This window comes from Sceloporus occidentalis, unplaced genomic scaffold, assembly GCF_023333645.1.
Source record: "Sceloporus occidentalis isolate IW3139 unplaced genomic scaffold, rSceOcc1.0.p SCAF_24, whole genome shotgun sequence".
In the NCBI taxonomy this organism is placed as follows: Eukaryota; Metazoa; Chordata; class Lepidosauria; order Squamata; family Phrynosomatidae; genus Sceloporus; species Sceloporus occidentalis.
The window spans coordinates 9,063,951-9,084,436 of NW_028317004.1; the positions used below are offsets into that span (position 1 = coordinate 9,063,951).

General features: G+C 36.8%; 1 protein-coding gene across 2 annotated transcripts in view; it reads right to left on the bottom strand.

The window, feature by feature from the left end:
- Window positions 1–20,486, bottom strand: part of PCSK5 (proprotein convertase subtilisin/kexin type 5) — a 157,876-nt gene that overhangs the window by 127,762 nt on the left and 9,628 nt on the right. For both annotated transcript variants that reach the window (XM_089485066.1, XM_089485067.1), the window contains exons 2-3: window positions 5,834–5,938; window positions 776–889 (exon numbers count right to left, since the gene is read on the bottom strand). In XM_089485066.1, coding sequence (XP_089341192.1) covers window positions 776–889; window positions 5,834–5,938 — 219 coding nt within the window. The remainder of the gene's footprint in view (window positions 1–775; window positions 890–5,833; window positions 5,939–20,486) is intronic.

Here is a 20,486-nt window from a genome sequence, read left to right on the forward strand (position 1 = left end):
TGCCACGACAGAAACCACAGGCACCGGGACTTTTTTCTCTCTCAATTTAAACAAAAAATAATTTCCGCAACAATGCTTTGAAATCAATTTCTTCTCACTGTGCCCTGATGTAATCCAAGTTTGCTTCATAGAGTCATGAGAAGAGGTGCTTCCTGACAATATCTTTTATCTGCACCATTATAGGATCTAAATGTGTGTGATAGCCTGGGTCATTGAAAGGTACAGGCTTCAACGAAATGAGTTGAAAGAATAACATTAGAACTTTAAAAAACTGAAGTTGATCCATTTGATTTACTTCAAACTGATCATTGCACCAATGCTGAATATACGGAGCTTGAGATCAGGTGTAAATTAACCTGTAGCTAGTATAGTGTGTGTTATTGCACATATGTGTTAATATTTTTGCCACACAATATAGTATGTCATTTGTGCTCTTTGTTTGTATATGGAACAGACAATGTGTCTGTAAGAATGACCATGACATTGCCAACAAAGCATAATTTAACTGGTGATTAACTGAAATGCAGATTGCACCGTGGTACCAATTATAATTTCACCCAAATAATAACAGCGAAAATCATGAAAGTTAACAAAGAACTGCTCATTAGAATATTTTTTTCTGTGAAACATCCTTTGAAACAAACAAAACTTTGTGTACTGTAAACAACAGGCTGATAATATGAGTACAAGTGGATTATCTAATTGTGATGAATAAGTATCCACAGCCATCATATCCAACTTCTTAGCGATGGTTTCACGCAGTGTACATACTCACCATGTACCACATGCTTGGCCATTTGGGATCATTGAAATACGTGGATTGTACATCATTCTGTTTATAATCCCTTTTTATTCTTCTTTTTACCACCTGCTGTTGTACCCACTCCACCTGCCAACAAGAAAAACATTTGCTAAGTCATATAAACCACAGTGATTACCAATTCCCACTCCTGGCATGAAACATATATTGAATTTAGTCCGTGCGGTTTAACATAATCCACAAATGGATTAAACTATAAACTCTTTGGGATAAAGTTTTTGTTCCCCTTGTTAGTCTAGCAGCACACTGTTGATATTCTGCCATTTCAGTAATTGTATGTATAGTCTAACACATTTCATACTTTCACACTAATTAGTTTCAGTGCCTAACCGTGGCACCGGTGGCAAAACCTAAACATCAATCTTCAGAACTTTACCTCTGGACTAATTTTGGTTATACAAGGTTGAATAGACCAGTATTAATGTTAGGACACAATAAAAAAAGAGGAGAAATACCAATTCAATATATTGCAGAATTCACGTTTTCTGTCCTAACTGTTTGGAGGTTTATAAAAAAAAAACACCTGGTACAGGTTAATTCCATCAGACTTGTTCAAAACAACAGTTTTCAACCATTTTCTGAAAACATTTTTGCAGTGTATGCAACATGTGCTGGTTAGAAGCATGTGAAATGCTCTGGTGACCAGAAAAAAAAACGGTTGATGGGGTCTTCTTAGATACAGTGTAAGATAATTGCAGAGGTCAGATACACAGATGATATAGCTAAGTAGCATATTGCTCACACATTTATATGGGAAAAAGTATTGTCCCCCTCAGCATACCATTGCTGTGCTTCTAACTTTGTGGGAACAGTTTGGGGAAGGCCCTTTTCTATTCCATCATGACTGCGCCCCAGTGCACAAAGCAAGTTCTATAAAGGCATGGTTGGGTGAGTTTGGTGGGGAAGAACTAGACTGGTCCACACAGATTCCTGACCTCCACTCCATCGAAGAACAGAGATTGCGAGACCTTCTCATCCAACATCAGTGCCTGGCTTCACAAATGCTCTACTGGATGAATGAAATTCCAACAAACAGTCCAAAATCATGTGGAAAGCCTTCCCCATGAGAGTGGAAGCTGTTATAGCTACAAGGGGTTTACTAACTACATATTAACATATATGTATTTAGAATGCCCTGTCATCAAAGTCCCTGTTGGTCCTGTTGGTGTCCCAATACTTTTGTCCATATCGTGAACTATTTGATAAGGTGTTTAAGCCACTGAGCCGCATTCAAGAGAGTACAGAGGCAATAAAACATGACTTATTCCAGAATCACAATATATATATAAATATATATATATCCCCATCATTTCTTCATTCTATTGTGCCCAGCCAATTCTGCTCAAGGCATTCGCTCTGTTCTACACAAAGCCCAAAGGACCAGAGAGGAACATTTTGTGAATGAGGGATGGTAGACAACAAATGAAGCAAAGTCAGCAGGGCATCCTTAGATGAATTGTAAATTCTTGTGATAAATAAGTCTTCTAGTGCCTAGCAAGTCCCATTACAAAAGTTAATACGTGTAACAAGAGAATGTGATAAATATTTACAGTGACACCAGTTACCTCTGTTTCCTTAAAATCCCGAGACTATGTAAGTAATGACTTAATATCCTTCATTACAATAGTGGATTATTATGTTTAATTAAGCGACTGATTAATTTTCTGATGCATTAAATAAACCATCCTCCTGGCATTTATTCCAATAAATCTATAGATACATATCAGTATGTCAACCCTTTACAATAAACAAAAGTGCATGCTGTAACCGCACACTAACTAATGTAAAGCCATCTCCTCTGTAAGTATTATAATTTAACAGGCTGCTCTATTTTGTATTTCATTTCTTCATACCAGCGGGAGGTTCAAATATTAATAATACTAAGTGTCTTTAGAATGCAAATGAACCCAATGCGTGGATTACACTAAATGTACTAGGATCCAACCTATCATATGTGTATAAGTAATGTAGATTATCTGCTGAATCCTAAATTTCCTCTATGAGGAAAATTATATTCGCTCAAAGGGTATCACTGAATAACTAGAGAAGCTAAAGGACTTTCTAGAATTTATTTTATAAAACTTTCTGAACGGTGTGTACTCTGATGTTATACTGTTATATCAGATGTAGAACATGGTAATGTGATATAACCAGATACTCTATTGTTACAATGTTTTAATTAAATTATATATTTTATGAGTAACAAAAAATGAAAATGTATTTGCATAGCAAAATAAGCTTATGGCATAGGATGGATAAAATGGTTTGTTAAACAGATTGATCTTCTAAATTATTATTCTTATTCTTATTATCTTTTATTTATATAGCACCAACAATTTACGCAGCGCTTAATACAATACATATATTCAAGGGTATGACAAGACTATAATTGACAGACTAAGACAAGCTGAAACATTACAAGCTTACAATCTTCTAAATCAATCATATCTGATATGTTTCATATATAGTACAGTACTTGAGGAGTCACTAACTGCTATTGTTGCAGTTTAATCAGGGGCAGGCTGAAAATGAAAGAAATCTGAGCGTGAGGGAAGGGCGCGAGAAAGGGTGAGGGAGTGAGTATGTATGTATGTATGTTAAAGTAAGAGTGTATGTATAAACATACATAGAAACATAGAAAGTGACGGCAGATAAGAACCATTCGGCCCATCCAGTCTGCCCAACCTCTGAATACTTTCCCTAGTAAGTGTGTGTTAGCATGAATTTATAAGTGTTTAAGAGAAAGGGAGTGTGTATTAGCATAAATGTGTATGTGTCAATGTGTGTATGATAGCATGAATGTGTGTGTTTGTGTGTTAGCGCGAATGTGTGTGTTTGTCTGTTAGCACGAATGTGTATGTGCTTGTGTGTTAGAATGAACATGTATGTGTAAGTGTGTAAACATAAATGTGTATGTATAAGTGTGTGTTAGCATAAATGTGTATGTGTAAGTGTGTGTGAGGGAGTATATGTTAGCATGAGTGTGTAAGTGTGCGTTAAAGTGTATGTGTAAGTGAATATGTTTAAGTGTGTATTGGTGTAAGTATGCGAGTGGGTATGTGTGGGTGGAAATATGTGGGCCAGTGCATATATGTGTTACCAGGGGCAGTCACAAGGGGCTGATGGGGCCACTTGGATTTACCTGTCCCCTGGGCCTGAAGATACCAGCCCTCCCCTGAGTTTCATTTTAATATTAGAAACGGGGTCATCTAGTTATATATATTTATGTATGTAAGTGTAAACGTGCATGTGCAAAATCAAGGATGCCTTCTCTGTATAATGCATTTGTTTTTATAGAGTTATTGTCTGTCTTTGCACACTACACTAGTAATTTCCTATTAACATGTAGTAAGAGTGATGTTACTGATAGTACCAGCTGCTAGCACAGAAGTCTAGAACAGTGTGAGTTTAGAGAGATTAATCCGAATGCTGCACCATGGCAGGGTGAAGGTCTGGAATAGAATAACTATAGTCCAACATCGTAAATATAGGTTATAGCCTATAGCTTTCAGATTTAGATATAGCTTCCTTGGAGTGCTATGGTAGGCTACTTGCTGATCTGCTTTTTTCACATTCCCCCACAAAAAGCAGTAGTCAGGGCCTTGTGCAGTTCCCAGCAAAGATACATTGAAATTGATTAAGCACAAATTTTTGGGCAGAGTGATAATTTGGGGAGGAGAACTAAAAATGGGACGTAAGAGGCATTAATATTGTGCTATGTGTCATTTTATATGTTGGGACAAAGATACACTTTCTTCTATATGTCATTATTTAGACTTTTGCACTTGGTTTATTGACTTCGTCACGAGCCACATAGTCTCTGTGGTTATTAAATCAGCGTATTCTAGAATAAGTTAAAGTTACTAATAAACAGAACTGCTGCAGGTTAAGTTAGTTTTAATTAGGGAGATATCGAGAACACTGCCTTACGACACCCTGAAGCACTGACTTTACATATCCGATAGAACAAAAGTACTATACAAAAAGACCTAAATTTATTATGGAACTGAGATAAAGGAGGCCTTTGTACTCTTTGATAACTCTGGCCTACAGGCTCCCAAAGCACTTTAAACTTCAAAGTTGTTCTGTCCTCTAAAAAATAAAAAAAAACACTTGGCTTTAATCAAAATATTCTAAAAATTGACTATATATTACATTGCAATTTTTAATTGTAATACCGGTATATCTTTTCAGTCTTGATTCTGCAATGCTCTGGGCAACTCACCTAAACCTCCTCATATATTGATATGTTCTGCACCAATTCAAGTTTAAGCAAATTTAAGAATTATACAAACATAATTTATAAAGAAAACTTTAAAAATCTAGTAATTGAGCTGATAATCAAGAACTGGGGCCATTATGGGTGAGGAATTATATTTGGAACAATCAACTACAGAAACCAAATGAATGTATTAGCTTAATATATAACTAATAGATCCCATTGATTTCTAGACATGGCACCAATTTTTAATGCCATATCACAATATAACATTGTTTTGTAGTACTTATCCAAACTTGTAAAATTGAAGCTGTAAGACTAAGCCCTTCATACCATTTAAGACCACCCATTAATATAAATCTTGCATTATTTATGTTTTGTTGTAATAATGTACATTTCATAGAAACAATGAAGCTATATTTCTAAATGGACTTTTAGTTACTTGCTGGAAGGCGTTCAGTCAATGGATATACATTTTACATGCTGGAAGATAAATGTTATGTGTACATTACAACACTAGACATATATAACGTACCACTGTCTAAAAATCCTCTTTGTGACTATCACTATCATTTTTTTCACTAAGAGTTCCAAAATTAAAGTGTAGTATCATTTTTTTTAATCCTTTGTCAGTTCACCCAAGGCTTTGTCTTTTACACTTGACTATCAATTAGGGCAGATAGTGTAACAGTCCTAAAAGTGTCAGATGGCAAGTGGGCATCGCTTATCGGTATGAGATTACCAATTAATAATGTAACACCCGTAGCTTTGGAAACCCCAAGTGATCTGCTTACCTTAGGCTCCATTGATATGAAGCTGTGTGTACCTCGGCTGGACAAAATTGACCTCTTGATAGTTTTACTGTGATAGAAGTGATAGTAATCTTGCAATGTCCCAATCTGGAATGAAGAAAAACATAGAGATTAAGGTTCCTGCTTTATTTTTCTAAATATATATAAATATATATAGAGAGAGATTTTTTATTTATTTTTTTCATTTCAGAAAAGGGTCTATAAATTATGCATCCTTTCGCTGTGTTGGAAAGTTACCTGAGACCCAATGATCATCTTTCAAAAGAAGGACATGTGATATGAATTAGACGTGGGTGTCCTTCAGGCACTAACTGCATAACCAAAGATTATAATTGAGCTTCTGAGGCTGCCTGTGTCTACCTTTTTTTAATGTTTAATTTATATGCAGCGTTCTATATCAATGAACGTCCACGCTGACATATAACAAACGGCATTAAGAAAAAAAAAATTGGAAGACTTTTTTAAAAAAAAAATCACCAAATGACTGCTGCTATTAAAAAGCAGTCGGTTGGGTTTGCTGAAGGAAATGTACTGGAAAATGCACGATGATGGGTTATCTGGATCGTTAACTTGAAGAACTCACAAGTGTAGCAAGATTAAAGGGAGAAATAAATGATATTAATGGTAAATATTTCTCATACTGTAAAAATGATATAAATTGATGACATTTTTGCACATACAATGAGCGGCGGGTGGTTCCATTTACGAAAAAAAAATATCTTGGCCTCGCCATTTCAAAAAACCCCAAAAACTTACTTTTATTGCTTTATTTGTTACGAAACAAAATCATTTGTATAAGCCGTCCTTTTATTTGTGGCTTTGCGCATAGTTGTTGTTATCTTGTTAGGTCTCATCAACACAGGTTTGGAACAGCTCTGACCCATGCAACTTAATCTGCAATTTGCAGTCCTTCTATTTTTGTGAATTCATGGAAGGATAGTTTTTAGACATGTTCGTATTGGCTTAAGTGTATTTTATTTTTCTTTCTGTACTTTATACATTGGTGGGCTTTTGTAATTTTCTTTTTGCCCACCATAAGTAATTGGCTGGTTAGTGTTCTCAGATTAACTTGCATCACGTTACTCGGAACAGTTCCTATGTTGCACTGATGACATCTAACAAGAATGAGCTGAATGTAGGCGGAACACTTAGGCTTGTTCTATTTCCACCCTTACCTATGATCAAAGATATGTAGGGTATATAGATCAGGGAATCCATGCAGCCTTTATATAATGAGATTGCTCCCATATTCAGAGATATCTATTTTGACCCAGCTTTTGTTTTTCTTTTGCCTGTTGGTTACTCTTCTCCACTCTCTGATTGAGTCTAGCCTGGACTTTGTTTATTCTACTGCTTCGGTAGTGTTCTGGCGCGTACCATTTGTGAGCCTAGCTGGCTTGATTACTTCACCGCCAATCGATTCCTTCCGATTTAATCACAATAAAAGGCTATGTTTTATTACCACCATTCACAGAAAACCCGTACGCATGTTCGAAATCAAGAGTGGTGGTTTTGCCAAACAAAACTGGATGTCCCGTGACATTTTATAACTAGTACTTAACCTTACTGCCATTTGCTGGGTACTTTGATACAGAGCTATCCAGCTCAATCATCACAACTGCGCACATGACAGGTCTTCAGTATGACACAGCAATGCTCAGTCGTGTTAAGTACTTGATTGGAAGTTAATCGGAGAACTCCTATAATATCATTCTAGAGGATACGCTAGGACACTCCTAGACTGCTCGGGATGTTTTATTGCACAAGCAAACTGTGCAAGCCAGAATAGTTGCTGATAAATGATAAAAGCAGCACATAATGTCCCAAAAAAGTCATATACCGAAATGCTGGGAACTTAAAGGTGCTGTTTGATGCCCAGATAACTTTTGCATCATGATAAGTAAAAGAAACCTATTTGTCATTTTGCTTTTCTCTTTATTGCTCCTTGTCTCTTAAAAGCTGTGTTAAATATTTATTGAAATACTTCAGTTGCTTAGAAACAGAGTCCAGTTCTTCTTCCAAAGCCCCTCCTCTATGTAATACATCACAGCAGTCTGACCATCTACAGCTACGCCCACCTGCAATGTCATGCTCATGCATTACAGATCCTAATACACAGTAATGTGATGGGAGTGAGTGTTTTAAGTGACTTTTTTGTGTGACAGGTATTATGGGAGTGACGTGTGATAGGTGTGATGGGAGTAAGGTTGGTTTAAGACCTTAAAGGTAACATCCATTCTGTAATGTCAGAGATGGGCAGACGGAGCAATGAAGACAGACAGATTTAAAGGGCCCGCTGAAATGTTTTCAACAATAAAATACAACAAAATAATGTTGTTTTAAAAAAGAAGAATTCCATAGGAGTGCATTATGTTTGTCACCCCATTTCCTTCTAGATTGTAAGCTTACCAAATGTATCGGTTTGTCTTAGTCTGTCAATTCTTGTCTTGTCATATCCCTTGAATTTATGTATTGTATTAAGCGCTGCGTAAACTGTTGGCGCTATATAAATAAAGGATAATAATAATAATAATAATAATATAAAAATAAGAGAAAGCTGGGAAAAGACTTATATGTGGGAACAGCAACTTTGAGAGCTTATGTTTGGCTTTTTACCTGTTTTCTTTTTTTTTTTTTTCAAAGAAATTGTTGAGGCAGGCATATATCCTTACCGCTCATACACTATTAAAGCCCCATCCTACATGACAAAATTTGAAACGCAAAGTTGCTTTCACTGGCTGCTAAGGATAGCTTTCTGCTAGGTGGTTTTTTTAGGAATCAAAAGTTTAAAACGTGCATGCTCGTCACTTGGGCTACAGTGACTACAACAGCCAAAGTGTGCCACAAGGGATGGATGCCGGACTGCAGGCTCTAACACAGCCTGTTGGAAGTTATAGAAAAGCTTTTTAAAAAAAAACACAGATTAATACAAAAAAAATATAAGAATATATTACAGAATTCATACATATAAAGTAGGTTTTGCAATAAACTGCTTTGTATTTAGCCTTCAATGATCCTTTAAGTATAATACTTTTCAATGTCTTAATTTTTTGCTATTCAAGATAATAAATCACAGACGATCTTATCTTAATCTTTGGTAGCGATTGCGTAAAAATAGAGAAAAATTGAATGCATGGATTCCACTTCATCTCATTCACATTGCTCATCTATTGCTTAACCTTACTTAACTAATACAGAATGAGATACTAAAATATAAAGGAATGCTAAACGAATTTAGGACAGTGCTGTTCAAGTCGGATATACATATATAAAACCTATTTATATGAAACCGAGTGGCCCAGTTATATACCGTCCTAACCATTTGCCAGACAATCTGCTAAGTGGGCTCTACCCACATTCACATTTTCCATAGAAAGCACATACAGTGAGCACAGAAAGGTTCCAGTCAGGAGTTAAACTCCACCTTTAGTCCTTGCAAATAACACACACAAGCAAATGTTATGCAGCAACCCAAACTCTTCAAATACCACAAGCAGAACACATCACTTTCCGGTATATGGTATGTACAGAAAAGGTCCGAATTGCTGAAATTTCTCATTCATCACAGGTCAACTAAAGGAATTTTCCAGCTTTGAAAAGGGAAGAACAAATGAACAACGGAACAAAGAGGGAAAAAAACAAAAGTAATGAAGTTCATACACACAAGAACCAGACAAATGGCTACCCTCTGTTCACTCCTACACTACAGCTCCACATGCATATTCCTGTTTTCTTGACACCTACCAAGCTCCTGAATTTAACATTCTGCTTTCGCCTTTCTGATAGCAGAAGGCTGATTGTAAAACAATGTCATCTCTTAAAAGTTCTGCACCAAAAAGCACAATGACTGTATATAGTTTTTGGTGCAGGGTGGCTCTGCATTTCATGTGCAATACAAAGGTGACATAAAGAACGGTCACATAAGTAAATTCATATGCAGAAACCATCTATAGTTTGTACTTTTATTTTGTCAATCACTATATGTGGGCACCCCTCCTAATTATTGAGTTTAGGTGTTTCAGCCAAATCGATTGCTAAAATCAAGCACATAGGCAACCATCTCAGTGGACAAAGATTGGCACTAGAGTAGGTCATACTTAGCTCAGTAACTTTAAACGTAGCGTTGTCATAGGATCCCACCTTTGCCACAATCCAGTTTTTATGAAATTTCAGCCCAGCTAGACCTGCCCCGGTCTACTGTAAATGCTAATATTGTGAACTGGAAATGTCTAGTATTAGCAACAGCTCAGCCTTAAAGTAATAGACCATGCACACTTGTAGAGTGGGGCCACCAAGTGCTGAAGAGCGCAGTGCATAACAATTGTCTGTCCTTTGTAGCACCACTCACTACAGAGGTCCAAACTGCCTCTGGAATAAACATCAGCACAAGCCGTGCACACAAGCCAAGGATTGCAAGTGTTGGCTGGAATGGTGTGAATCGCACTGCCATTGGACTCTGGAGCAGTGAAATCTCTTCTCTAGAATGATGAATCACACTTTATTATCTGAAAGACTGATGGACAAATCTGGGTTTGGCAGATGCCAGGAGAACAATACCTATCTGAATGCATTGTGTGCCTACTATAAAGTTTGATGGAAGAGAGATAATGGTCGGGGGCTTTTTTTAAGGGTTTGGGTAGGCCCATTAGTTCCAGTGAAGGGTAATGTACAAAGACATTTTAAAAACTGCATTCTTCCAACTTTGTGACACCAGTTTTGGGAAGGCTCTTTCCTGTTCCAGCATGAGGGTGCTCTGCGCACAATGCAAGCTCCATAAACACATGGTTTGATGAGTTTGGTGTGGCAAGTGGCACCCACAAAGTCTTAACTTGAGCCCTAAATAACTCCTTTGGAAGGAATTGGAATTCCGACTGCGGGCAAGGCCTTCTCACGAACTTTTGGCTGAATGGGCAAGAAATCCTAAACACTCCAAAATCTTGTGGAAAGCCATTACAGAAGAGTGGAGCCTGTTATAACTGCAAAGGGGGGACCAACTCCTTGTTAATGCCCATGGTTTTGGAATGATCGTAATGGTGTGATGGTCAGGTGTCACTATACTTTTGGTTATGTAGTGTACCTACAGTTTGCACTTTTTGTTTGCCAATCATTGTTTTTGAGATATATGTCATGGAAGCTAAGACTGGCAAAGACAGCATATTTTAATCAATATCCTATCCTGAAGGTGGTCTTCGGATGGGTGAGAGTAAGAGATAAATTCAAGACAGAAAATTAATTTGACAATGCTGACTCTGCCACGTACAGCCACTGATCACAGCCCCTCAGAGGCAAATTAGTATTAAACTATATCTAACAAAAATGCATGGATTGAAAAGTAAAAAATGCAACATATAGTAAATATTAATAAATAAATGTAGTTATACTAAAAGCTGTGAAGTTAATTGTTTTCCGTTCATTTTAAACAGTACAATGTATCATTCCTCCGGGTTTCTTTGTGTGAACAAAAAAGTTAGGAAAATAGATGAGCTAATCACAAAAGATGGGCTAAAATGTTGTTGGATTCCAATTATTATTACTTGTGCTCTTTATCCTAAATCGAGGAAACTTGTGTGGCATGCTGACTCAGGTTATTCTTATCTGATGGGGGCTTGAAGAATTCAGAATGCCTTGGGCTAGATTTAGTGAACTAGATGCTTTGATCTTCTAATAAGTTCTAAACTATTTTTCAAATTTGGGTGGCACATCTGATGTTGTGAAGAAGGAATTTATCAGTGTAGAGATGTTTCACGCAGCTGTTTTGACTATCAGTTTCAGACTGATATATAGAGACAAATTATGCATTTAACCAAATCACCTGTACAAATAACAGTCAACATTGTTTTTTTTCTCAATACAGGTAAAGAAATAAATTGCAGTACTTTAATATGCATTCTTCATTGGCAGACTGTCCCTTTAAACACAACATAGAGTACCATTAGTAAAAAGAGATCACCAACAATATTGGGTCAAAAGTGATATCTGCATTAGTAGATTAGAATTTTCTCAAGGTCCATATTTTCTGTTGAACTAGTCAAAAAAGAGATCAGGTAAATCATGTGGAAGACTGATAGGCACAATAGAACAATCTGACCCAAGCCGAAATACTGGGATCCAGTTCTTAATCTTGACATTATATCTGAGATTTGCAGGTTCAACAGGACCATATGATTCATTCACTCTTCCATTGAAAGCCGAAATACTGGCATCCAGTTCTTGATCTAGACATTATATCTGAGATTTGCAGCTTCAACAAGACCACATGATTTACTTCTCCATTGAAAGAGACAGTGGTGATGCAACAGCAAATGAGCTTTACGTTTTTCATTGCCAGGGCCACCCTTTCATCACCAGTCCAGCCCTATCCAGGGTCAACTACTGGGTTTAAATAATAATACACTTAGCTGTATTCATACAATGGGGGAAATGTTTGTGCAAAACGACCACAGTCAAGAGATCCCTCATAACATATAAACTTTTTACCAACACTTTTTACACGTAAACAATCGCTTAGGTTCAGGGATGTTAAATATTTCTTTCATGCTTGTCAGGTTGACTACCAGGCTCATGGTCATTTTCTAAACACCACTTTTATTTTCCGTAAGACTAGCGGGTAACAGCAAAGTATAACATGTATCATTTCTAAAAATGGACAAAACAAGCATTTCAAGGCTATGTGTCATGGAAGTAAATGCTATCATTGCAATAGCTGACTTTGCTGGATCATCTATCAAAAATATTAATATGTCATAGTTAAGAAAAAGAGTGAAGATTCATATTACAAGACAGCATAACCATTGTTGACTATAAAAATGTTCAATTACATATTATAAAATATGCAAACTTTATTTGAGCTATTGCTCAGTTTGATCTGTAGATTGGAGTAATATTAATAATTTTTTTACAAAGTATGAATTAAACCACATCACCAACAAATAATGTTTTTAAGTGTTTGGCCAACTCAGTTTCAGATGCTGGATACTGGTGGGCGTAAAGGCATGTTTACCTTTTTGTTTCCTGGTTGGTTTTTATAAGTCAAGGAACTCTTTTTGACACCCAAGAGGTCCCAAGAGGTTGCTAAAATATCTTGGTGTATACATTATTTTTGTTTTGGGTTTTCTCAATCACAACTTAAATGGTTATGGACAGCTAATAAAAACATACTACAACAGATACTAAGACCTTAAGGAAAACTTATAAAACTGACCTGATATAAAATGTAAAATTATCAGCACAATGGAAATATATGTACATGAAAAATAAAGAATTTCTAATTTCTAAGCTAATATAGTTTCATGGTCCACATGGAGCATGGGTGTCCAGAGGTGGGAAATTCAGAGGCCCACTGAAGCAGCAGCAGGGGAAGGAGAAACTGTAGACTGTTTAGAGTAGATTAACCAGACATAGAGAGCAGAATAAAACACCTGGTAGCGGGTGGAGTGCAGCAAGAAAACGTTTATTTCATTCTGTACACCCCCTGCTGCCATAGTGGTTTGCTCTGCTCTCTCTTTCTCTCCGTCTAGCTAGCCCCCTCCCCTTCACAGGCACATGGTCCACACTTGGGCAAGTGTATTTCAAACATGTAGCGCAGCTGGGGTTAGTTAATGCCCCAGCTGCTGAGACTACATTTCCAATGACTTTCAACATATCTAGTATGTTACACATAATGGGGAAGCGAGCACTCCACAACTTGAGTGCCAAAGGTTAGCTTTTATTTCATTATGGATTGGTACTGTGAAATGCTCATCTAGTGATTTTAAGCCATCCATTTGGTTGGCCGAACATCATGGGAAATATGTTAACAGCACTTCATAAATTGGGAGAGGTAAAAGGTGGGGAGGATATATTGCTCCCCTGGAAAAAACTTCTACGGATGCCCACAACAGGAAGTGTACCCATCATTAAGTTTAAGATTACCATTATAAAGCATAATACATAGCAATTCTACATTTTACAGAATAAATAATGTAATATTTAGGTCACATTTCCCAAATCCTACATTTCCCAGTTCTATACACTTAATTAATAATTCTGTGTGAAGGCGCCTGTAAATTAAACAATATATTTGTGGTTATTATGTAAGCATTGATCTTAACGTCTTGTTCTCAATATGTGTATGATAAGTCATTAGCATATCTGGGAATTCTCCGGGTTTGACTCGGAGATCGCCGGGTGAAGCTCCGCTTCAGCGGGACTGCCCTCCGACGTCTTCGGGACCATTTCTGTGTGGAGGCATACATAAAACATACATGACGGTGGGTGACATTGGGTTGACTAGAAACGTCTGACATCAGACAGGTAACATTCTGATTATACAAGTCGATGTATTTATTATTAAATTTCCCCCTCAACAGAGTAGATCAAGAGCAGGGCCCTCTTCTCCCTTTGTACTAGGTTGTTATTGTTTGCGACTATGATTGTGAAGCACTACGGAATTCATTATTAATCTGTTACATTTTAATCTGCTAAAGAGTGAATTTTAGATCACAGCAATATAAATCAGTTAATGGCAAAATATTTTGTTTTTATATTACACCGCATCATGAACTGAAAACAACGAGGGCGTTAAATCGGTTAAAAGGTCAGAAACATACAGTGCGTGACTTCTAATATTACGATGCACAACACTAGAAAAATATTTACATAAATGATGTAACTTTAAGTGGAGAATGATTCATCTGAATGCTAGCATGCCAATAAAACAAATTACAAATAAATAGCCAACCAGAACATATTCAATAGCTTCAAGGCCCAGGTGTGTTTTTTCTATAGAACCAATACATCTGGAGATATGTACAGAGTGGTTTGAAAGGTTCTGCAGTTTTTACATAGTCTCTTCAATGTTTGTCACAGAGCCCAGACCTCTGGCTGAAACTCTTCAGAGAATTCAGAGAATCAAAAAATCTAAATAATTAAAAGTTTTTTCTGTCAAACCATAGAAAAAATGTATATAGATTCAAAGTATCCATACATGCTTTATTTTTTGTAAATCGGTCTAATTGTCAGTTCTTTGAAAGTAGGATAGTCATACTTTCTTTTATTTAAGAAGTATAACATTAGAAGCACATATAGTATCATCTAGAAGGGCATAATCTCCAGTTAACATATTTTGTACCGTGATCCTATCGTGCTGTTCTAGCCGCTGCATCAGTGACATCAAAACAAATATTACTGAGTATGTACAAGGAGTTTCTATGCTTCCTGGTTTAAGTAGAGGTAGCCAGGGTAGGTCACGGATATTGTGTTCCCTTCTCAGCAGTCCTTTATCCTGGAGTTTGTATCAAATTTAAATGGCAAATTTGATGCTAATAAAACATTAGTTGTAACTGCTGGATCTATTAATTATCTCTTGAGGCCACTTCTTCCATTTTGAACTGCATGGTTCCATGATGTTACATCTTGGGAGCACAAGCCAGCTTGTTACATGCTTCCTTTGCGGCTGTAATTTAGGATTCAGGCAGAAATTACCTATCTAGGTAGCCTTTTCTGCCGCTGTAATTCAAGAACTATGGTACCGATACAAGTTTTACAAAATGCACATGCTGAGTGAGTGTGTTTTCTGACACCACATGGTAAATCTGGTAGCATCACCGTTATGCATCAGCAGGTAGACATTGCAAGCACATCATGCCATATTATCAGTATTTATTGTTTTATATAGCGCCATCAAATTCCGTGGTGCTGTTGGATGAAGATCAGTAATCAGGGCCTAGAAGCTGCTGTATAAGGGAAAACAAGCGTATGTTGCTTAATACCCCACTATAATAAACGTTAGGCAATAATTTAGTTCTTTAAAGCCATGCGTGATTGCTTATACTGTAAATCATACGCCTTATATCACTTATTTTAATATTATGTCTTTCAGAACAGTATTGTTTTCAGACTTTGTCTGACTTTGTTTTGTTTTAAAGCATACCCAATCCTAACAAATACACCCTTAATTCAGGGTCATCACAACATTGTGTAAGTCACAATACATATCAATGCATGTACAAGGACATAACACATAAGTCCAATGTTAAAAACCTGGGAATACGTAAGAAAGGTGATAAGGCGCTAATATAAATAAGATGTGAATAATTAAATGCAGCTCACTTAGTCAAGTAGAAATATCTACTTTAAAAAAACAACAATATATAAAGTGAAAGGAGTGCAAACAAGATAAAACAACAATATGAGGATAAACAATAACAAATGAACAGGGATTTTTTAAGAACAATAAATGAGACAATAAACAAGACAGGCCATATAATTTTTTTTTATATATTGTTCAAAAATGCCTTTATTGTTCTTAAAAAAATCAATGTTAATTTCTTTTTTTTTCTTATTATTTCATCTTTAAAACCTGGGAATGTTCATCCTTATTTCTTTTTTTTTTTTAATGGGAGTTAATTTGGAGACAGAATCAGTGACACATTTGTAATCCTTGAATGTTTTCTCACTATACACTGACTATGCCACTCGGCCCATTTTGCATTTAATGAACAATTAAATGCTTCTTGTACAAAATTGTAAGCAGTCGAACAATTTTATATTATTATTAATGTGATAAATCCCAGCTAATAGTTTATTACATAGTCCACGGATCTCCATAATGAGTTGCGTGATAAGTTAAAGTGCAGTTAAATAACATAAAGCTATGTTCCAAAGCGTAGATAATAGATAGATAGATAGATAGATAGATAGATAGATAGATAGATAGAAGATAGATGGATAGATGTAATTTGCTCAATAAAGAGTCTCTAGGGAAAGTTTCAAATGGTACTGAAAAAGCCATGAGAAAGCATTTTATAGGTTCTAAAAGGTGCGAATATGAATGTGACAGAACAGACATCTCTAAACCCTGGCTGTGAAAATATTACAAATCAATAAAGCCACTTTTAAAGTAATTTAAAGCCTAAAGGAAACAATATAAAAAAGAACTCTGATAGCATTCTTTCGAGAAAAGATGATGCATCACACTTAAAATTACAACAGAAGATAGTTTTAGCGTGCTGTCTTGATGCTCCACATCTTAAAAGTCAACAGTTTCACGTACTGATTGAGGGATTGATTACTTTAATGCTAAAAATATAGAAGGTGTATAAAACATTGATGGTGCCCTTAAACAAATCATTTACCATTTCCAGGCACTTTCTGTTTATTCGGGAACATCTCATGAACTGCACACGTAGCTCTCTGTTCTCTGATGGATAATGTGAATTATGTGATCGTCAAATAAACATATATTACCCCTTTCTAGGTTTCTCCAAGACGACTATGACTACAAAGGCTTGCGAGTGTTTGAATTTAAAGTGGCCATTCATTCAAAGGAAGAGGTTTTGTGAATGGGCTTAAAATGTTTGACTAAGCACACGCAGTGTTTGTTCAGGCTGGAATTTATCTAGACCCCGGCGGTTTCTCCATAGCCTCTGACGGCAACAGCAGGCATACTTTATGAATGGAGGCAGATGGAAACCTTGTTACTACAGCTTCTGTTCTCAAGTGCGGCTACTCCCAGTTATTACGGGAGTTTGTATTGCCAGCTTGCTTCACTGCACACGCCAATGTAATATAATAAAAATACTCATACTAAGTGCCTTTCATCCTGTAATTAAGATGCCTATTTAAAGCTACCTACAGAGAGAGGCAGGAAAGGCATGTCATATCGAAGGGGAAAAAAGAATTATTATGCATGGAGAACCTGCATGACATTCAAGAAGCACACAAAGTCACAAAGTGAGAACTAGATATTATGCAAAAGGCAGGTAAACGGTCATTAGGCAGCCCAGTGCCAATCGACTCATACGTATTCTAAGTCGAGTAGCAGAACAATTGTACGCCACAGAAAAACACGATGGCAAACAGATGGTCCGTCACTCTAAGGTAACATTTAGCCAGCAGTGTAGCCATTTTCGCGGAGCAGCTCTATGGCTTCATTCTGCCAGGTGTTTAGGGGAGCTGTCCAATGTCCAGTCCTGCTATGCTTTACAAGCATCCATCGGGAAGCATTAATGCTGTTATAACATGCTTATACAGAAAATAAGATTGGAGAGAAAACGCTCAAAATTATAAAAAAAAAAAAACACCAGCCAACTATGTGTTTATTCCTATGGAGCGCTCAACCTGTTTTTGTAGCCTAATTTTGAGTCAAATAATCTCATGAAAAATATTCGCTGTGTTTCATGGTAAAGTGTTTATAACTAACACTGACTGCAAAAAAATATTGGAAACAGATTTAAAAAAAAAAAAAAAAAACAACTGTTAGAAACATAGTTTCAGCTTTGTGAATCTTATTCAATCGCTCTAGTTATGGCTGTTTGGGGATGCCAGAAACAATGTTATTTTTAGGATTATGCATTCTGCTTTAATATTTTCTAAATATAATATAAATTGGTTATAGTAGTAATGCGAGGGCCAGCTGCAAGCCCCAGGTATCGAGGAAAGAGGGTTACGCGGTTGCAGATATCTGGGAGGCAGGCTTTGAGCATGGTTGTGTAGCGCAACTTTGCTTGGTCTAGCACTACAAGTGTGGCAGCTCAGAGGCAATACTCCCCAAGCCAGACGGCTGAGAGTTAAAACAGTTGATCGGGACCATGTATGTGAATGTAAAGTGTAACTGGCAAGTGTCTAAGTGGGTGTCATTTGGCTGGGAGCACTGTTTGCATTAGTTTGACTGTGTGCTATGTGTGTTTCAGTGTACATCGATTTGAGAGTGGTCACAAAGGTGTAGATGTCCACTACCGACAAGTATACCAGAAGGTATGCCTTCTGTTCTACCCCAGTACCACGTCATGTGGAACGCATGCTGTGACGTGATACAGGGGATTGTGAGCGTGGGAGCTCATGTGCGCAGCCCACCCAGCACCAACTATTTGCAGTTTTTATCTCTATGCTAGTTTCATGTTTGCACAGAAATAACAATGAGAAATTAAAAAGAAAATAGGGTTTTCACATAGGTAAAAAATGTAACCCCCTACAAAGTGGCTTTTTTTTCTGTTTTCAATGACAGGGGCACGGCAAATTAAGTGTGAACTAAAGAACTTCCAACGCAGGACAACCAGTACAAATAAATTACCCAGATCTGCAAATGTTAAGAAAAATTTATAATATGTCCCAGTAAATGTGCTGGTACAGAACATTTTAAGTGACCCACGAGTAAAGTAGTAAATGCTGATTAATACTATAGAGCTGCAGAAAAGTGTTGTTTTTTTTTAGACTTAAGCAAATTTGAATTAATATGCATTCAGGCAGTAAGCAATATTGTAATTTGATTACATGGAGTAGCTAACATTTCTCAATGAGAGTACAGTTTGCAGGGCTGAAGTCTTTCTGAATGTATAATAAGATTCGGCCTCTGCCAGCTATTCCCAAATCAATGTAATTGTTTTTTAGTTGCCTCGCTCGGTTGATCGGTCATACTGAGGCATATTCTGGCCTTGGCCAACTAGGACTAGGATGGTAGGCCCTCAGTGGCTTTTTGCCTTATGTTATTGAGTTGCATCATAGCGAGTTCCAGCATAGGTTCTCTATAGCTTATAGCAAATCAATAATTTCTGTATATGTACTGTATATGACTCTTTATTAACAGGCCTGGTTTCCTGAGGAACACACACTGAATCCCTTATTTTAAGCTATACCGAGGCAATCAAATATAGCCCTCTAGCTGTTGTTAGCATAAAACACAGCAACAATCACGGGCAGCATGAGGCAAGCAGATAACAACACGGGATGCAGGTAATAAACTATGGAGGGTTAGTAAGAAAGTACATTGCAAGGGTAGCCAGAGGCTCGCGAGTTGAGTCCTCAATGAATTCCAACTCAGGCTGTATTAACTTTAATAGGACTTTATCCAGGGGAAAATCATGTACATGAGTTGAGCTTCTCAAGGACAACCCAGAAGGAACACAATCTTACTACGGCAATGCATTCTTTTTTTTTTTGCATTAATGAAAATTTTAACATAAAGTTCTCTTAACCTCCTATGTAAAATTGAGTTCAGTAAAATATTTAGCATCCGCTCATTATACCGTAAGCAATATATGATATTAAGGAGCGTGCACTTGATCTTCCTTCCATGATTGGTTGCTATGTTTGTGCATTTATAAATATCAAAACATTTTTTGCAATTACCGTTGTTGATTTGTTGGTGTTTAAAGGTGCCTGGCCTTCGGGGAAAACCCAGCAAATCCCTAGTGGGGCAGTGCCCGATGTCACCTCCCATGTATCTTTATTGCCACTTAGGTCTTGCGGCCGCCAGCTGGATACACGGACGCACACCACAAAAGAGTTAACCATGTGTATCTAGCAGGCAGCTGCACACATGTAATTTACTGGCCGCTGGCCTTAAAGTGACAGTACTGATTTTAAGAAATTGATAAATCGTTGGCACTTTATAAATAAAAGATAATAATAATGCCAGGAATTATGTTTCTAATGCTACATTTAGTTACAAAAGTGTTCAGTTCATCAGAAATAGTGGAACTGCATCTTAAAGCAGTCATTTGGCACATTTACCAGCAAAGCACTAACACATGGTCACAAGAGAGGGACCTTGTATTGTTAAAATAATTCTAAAAGCTGCTGAACGGTTCAAAAAATAACACATACCTGACAAATACTGTAAAAAAGCTCTATATGCTTTTCTGATTTATGTCAGGTT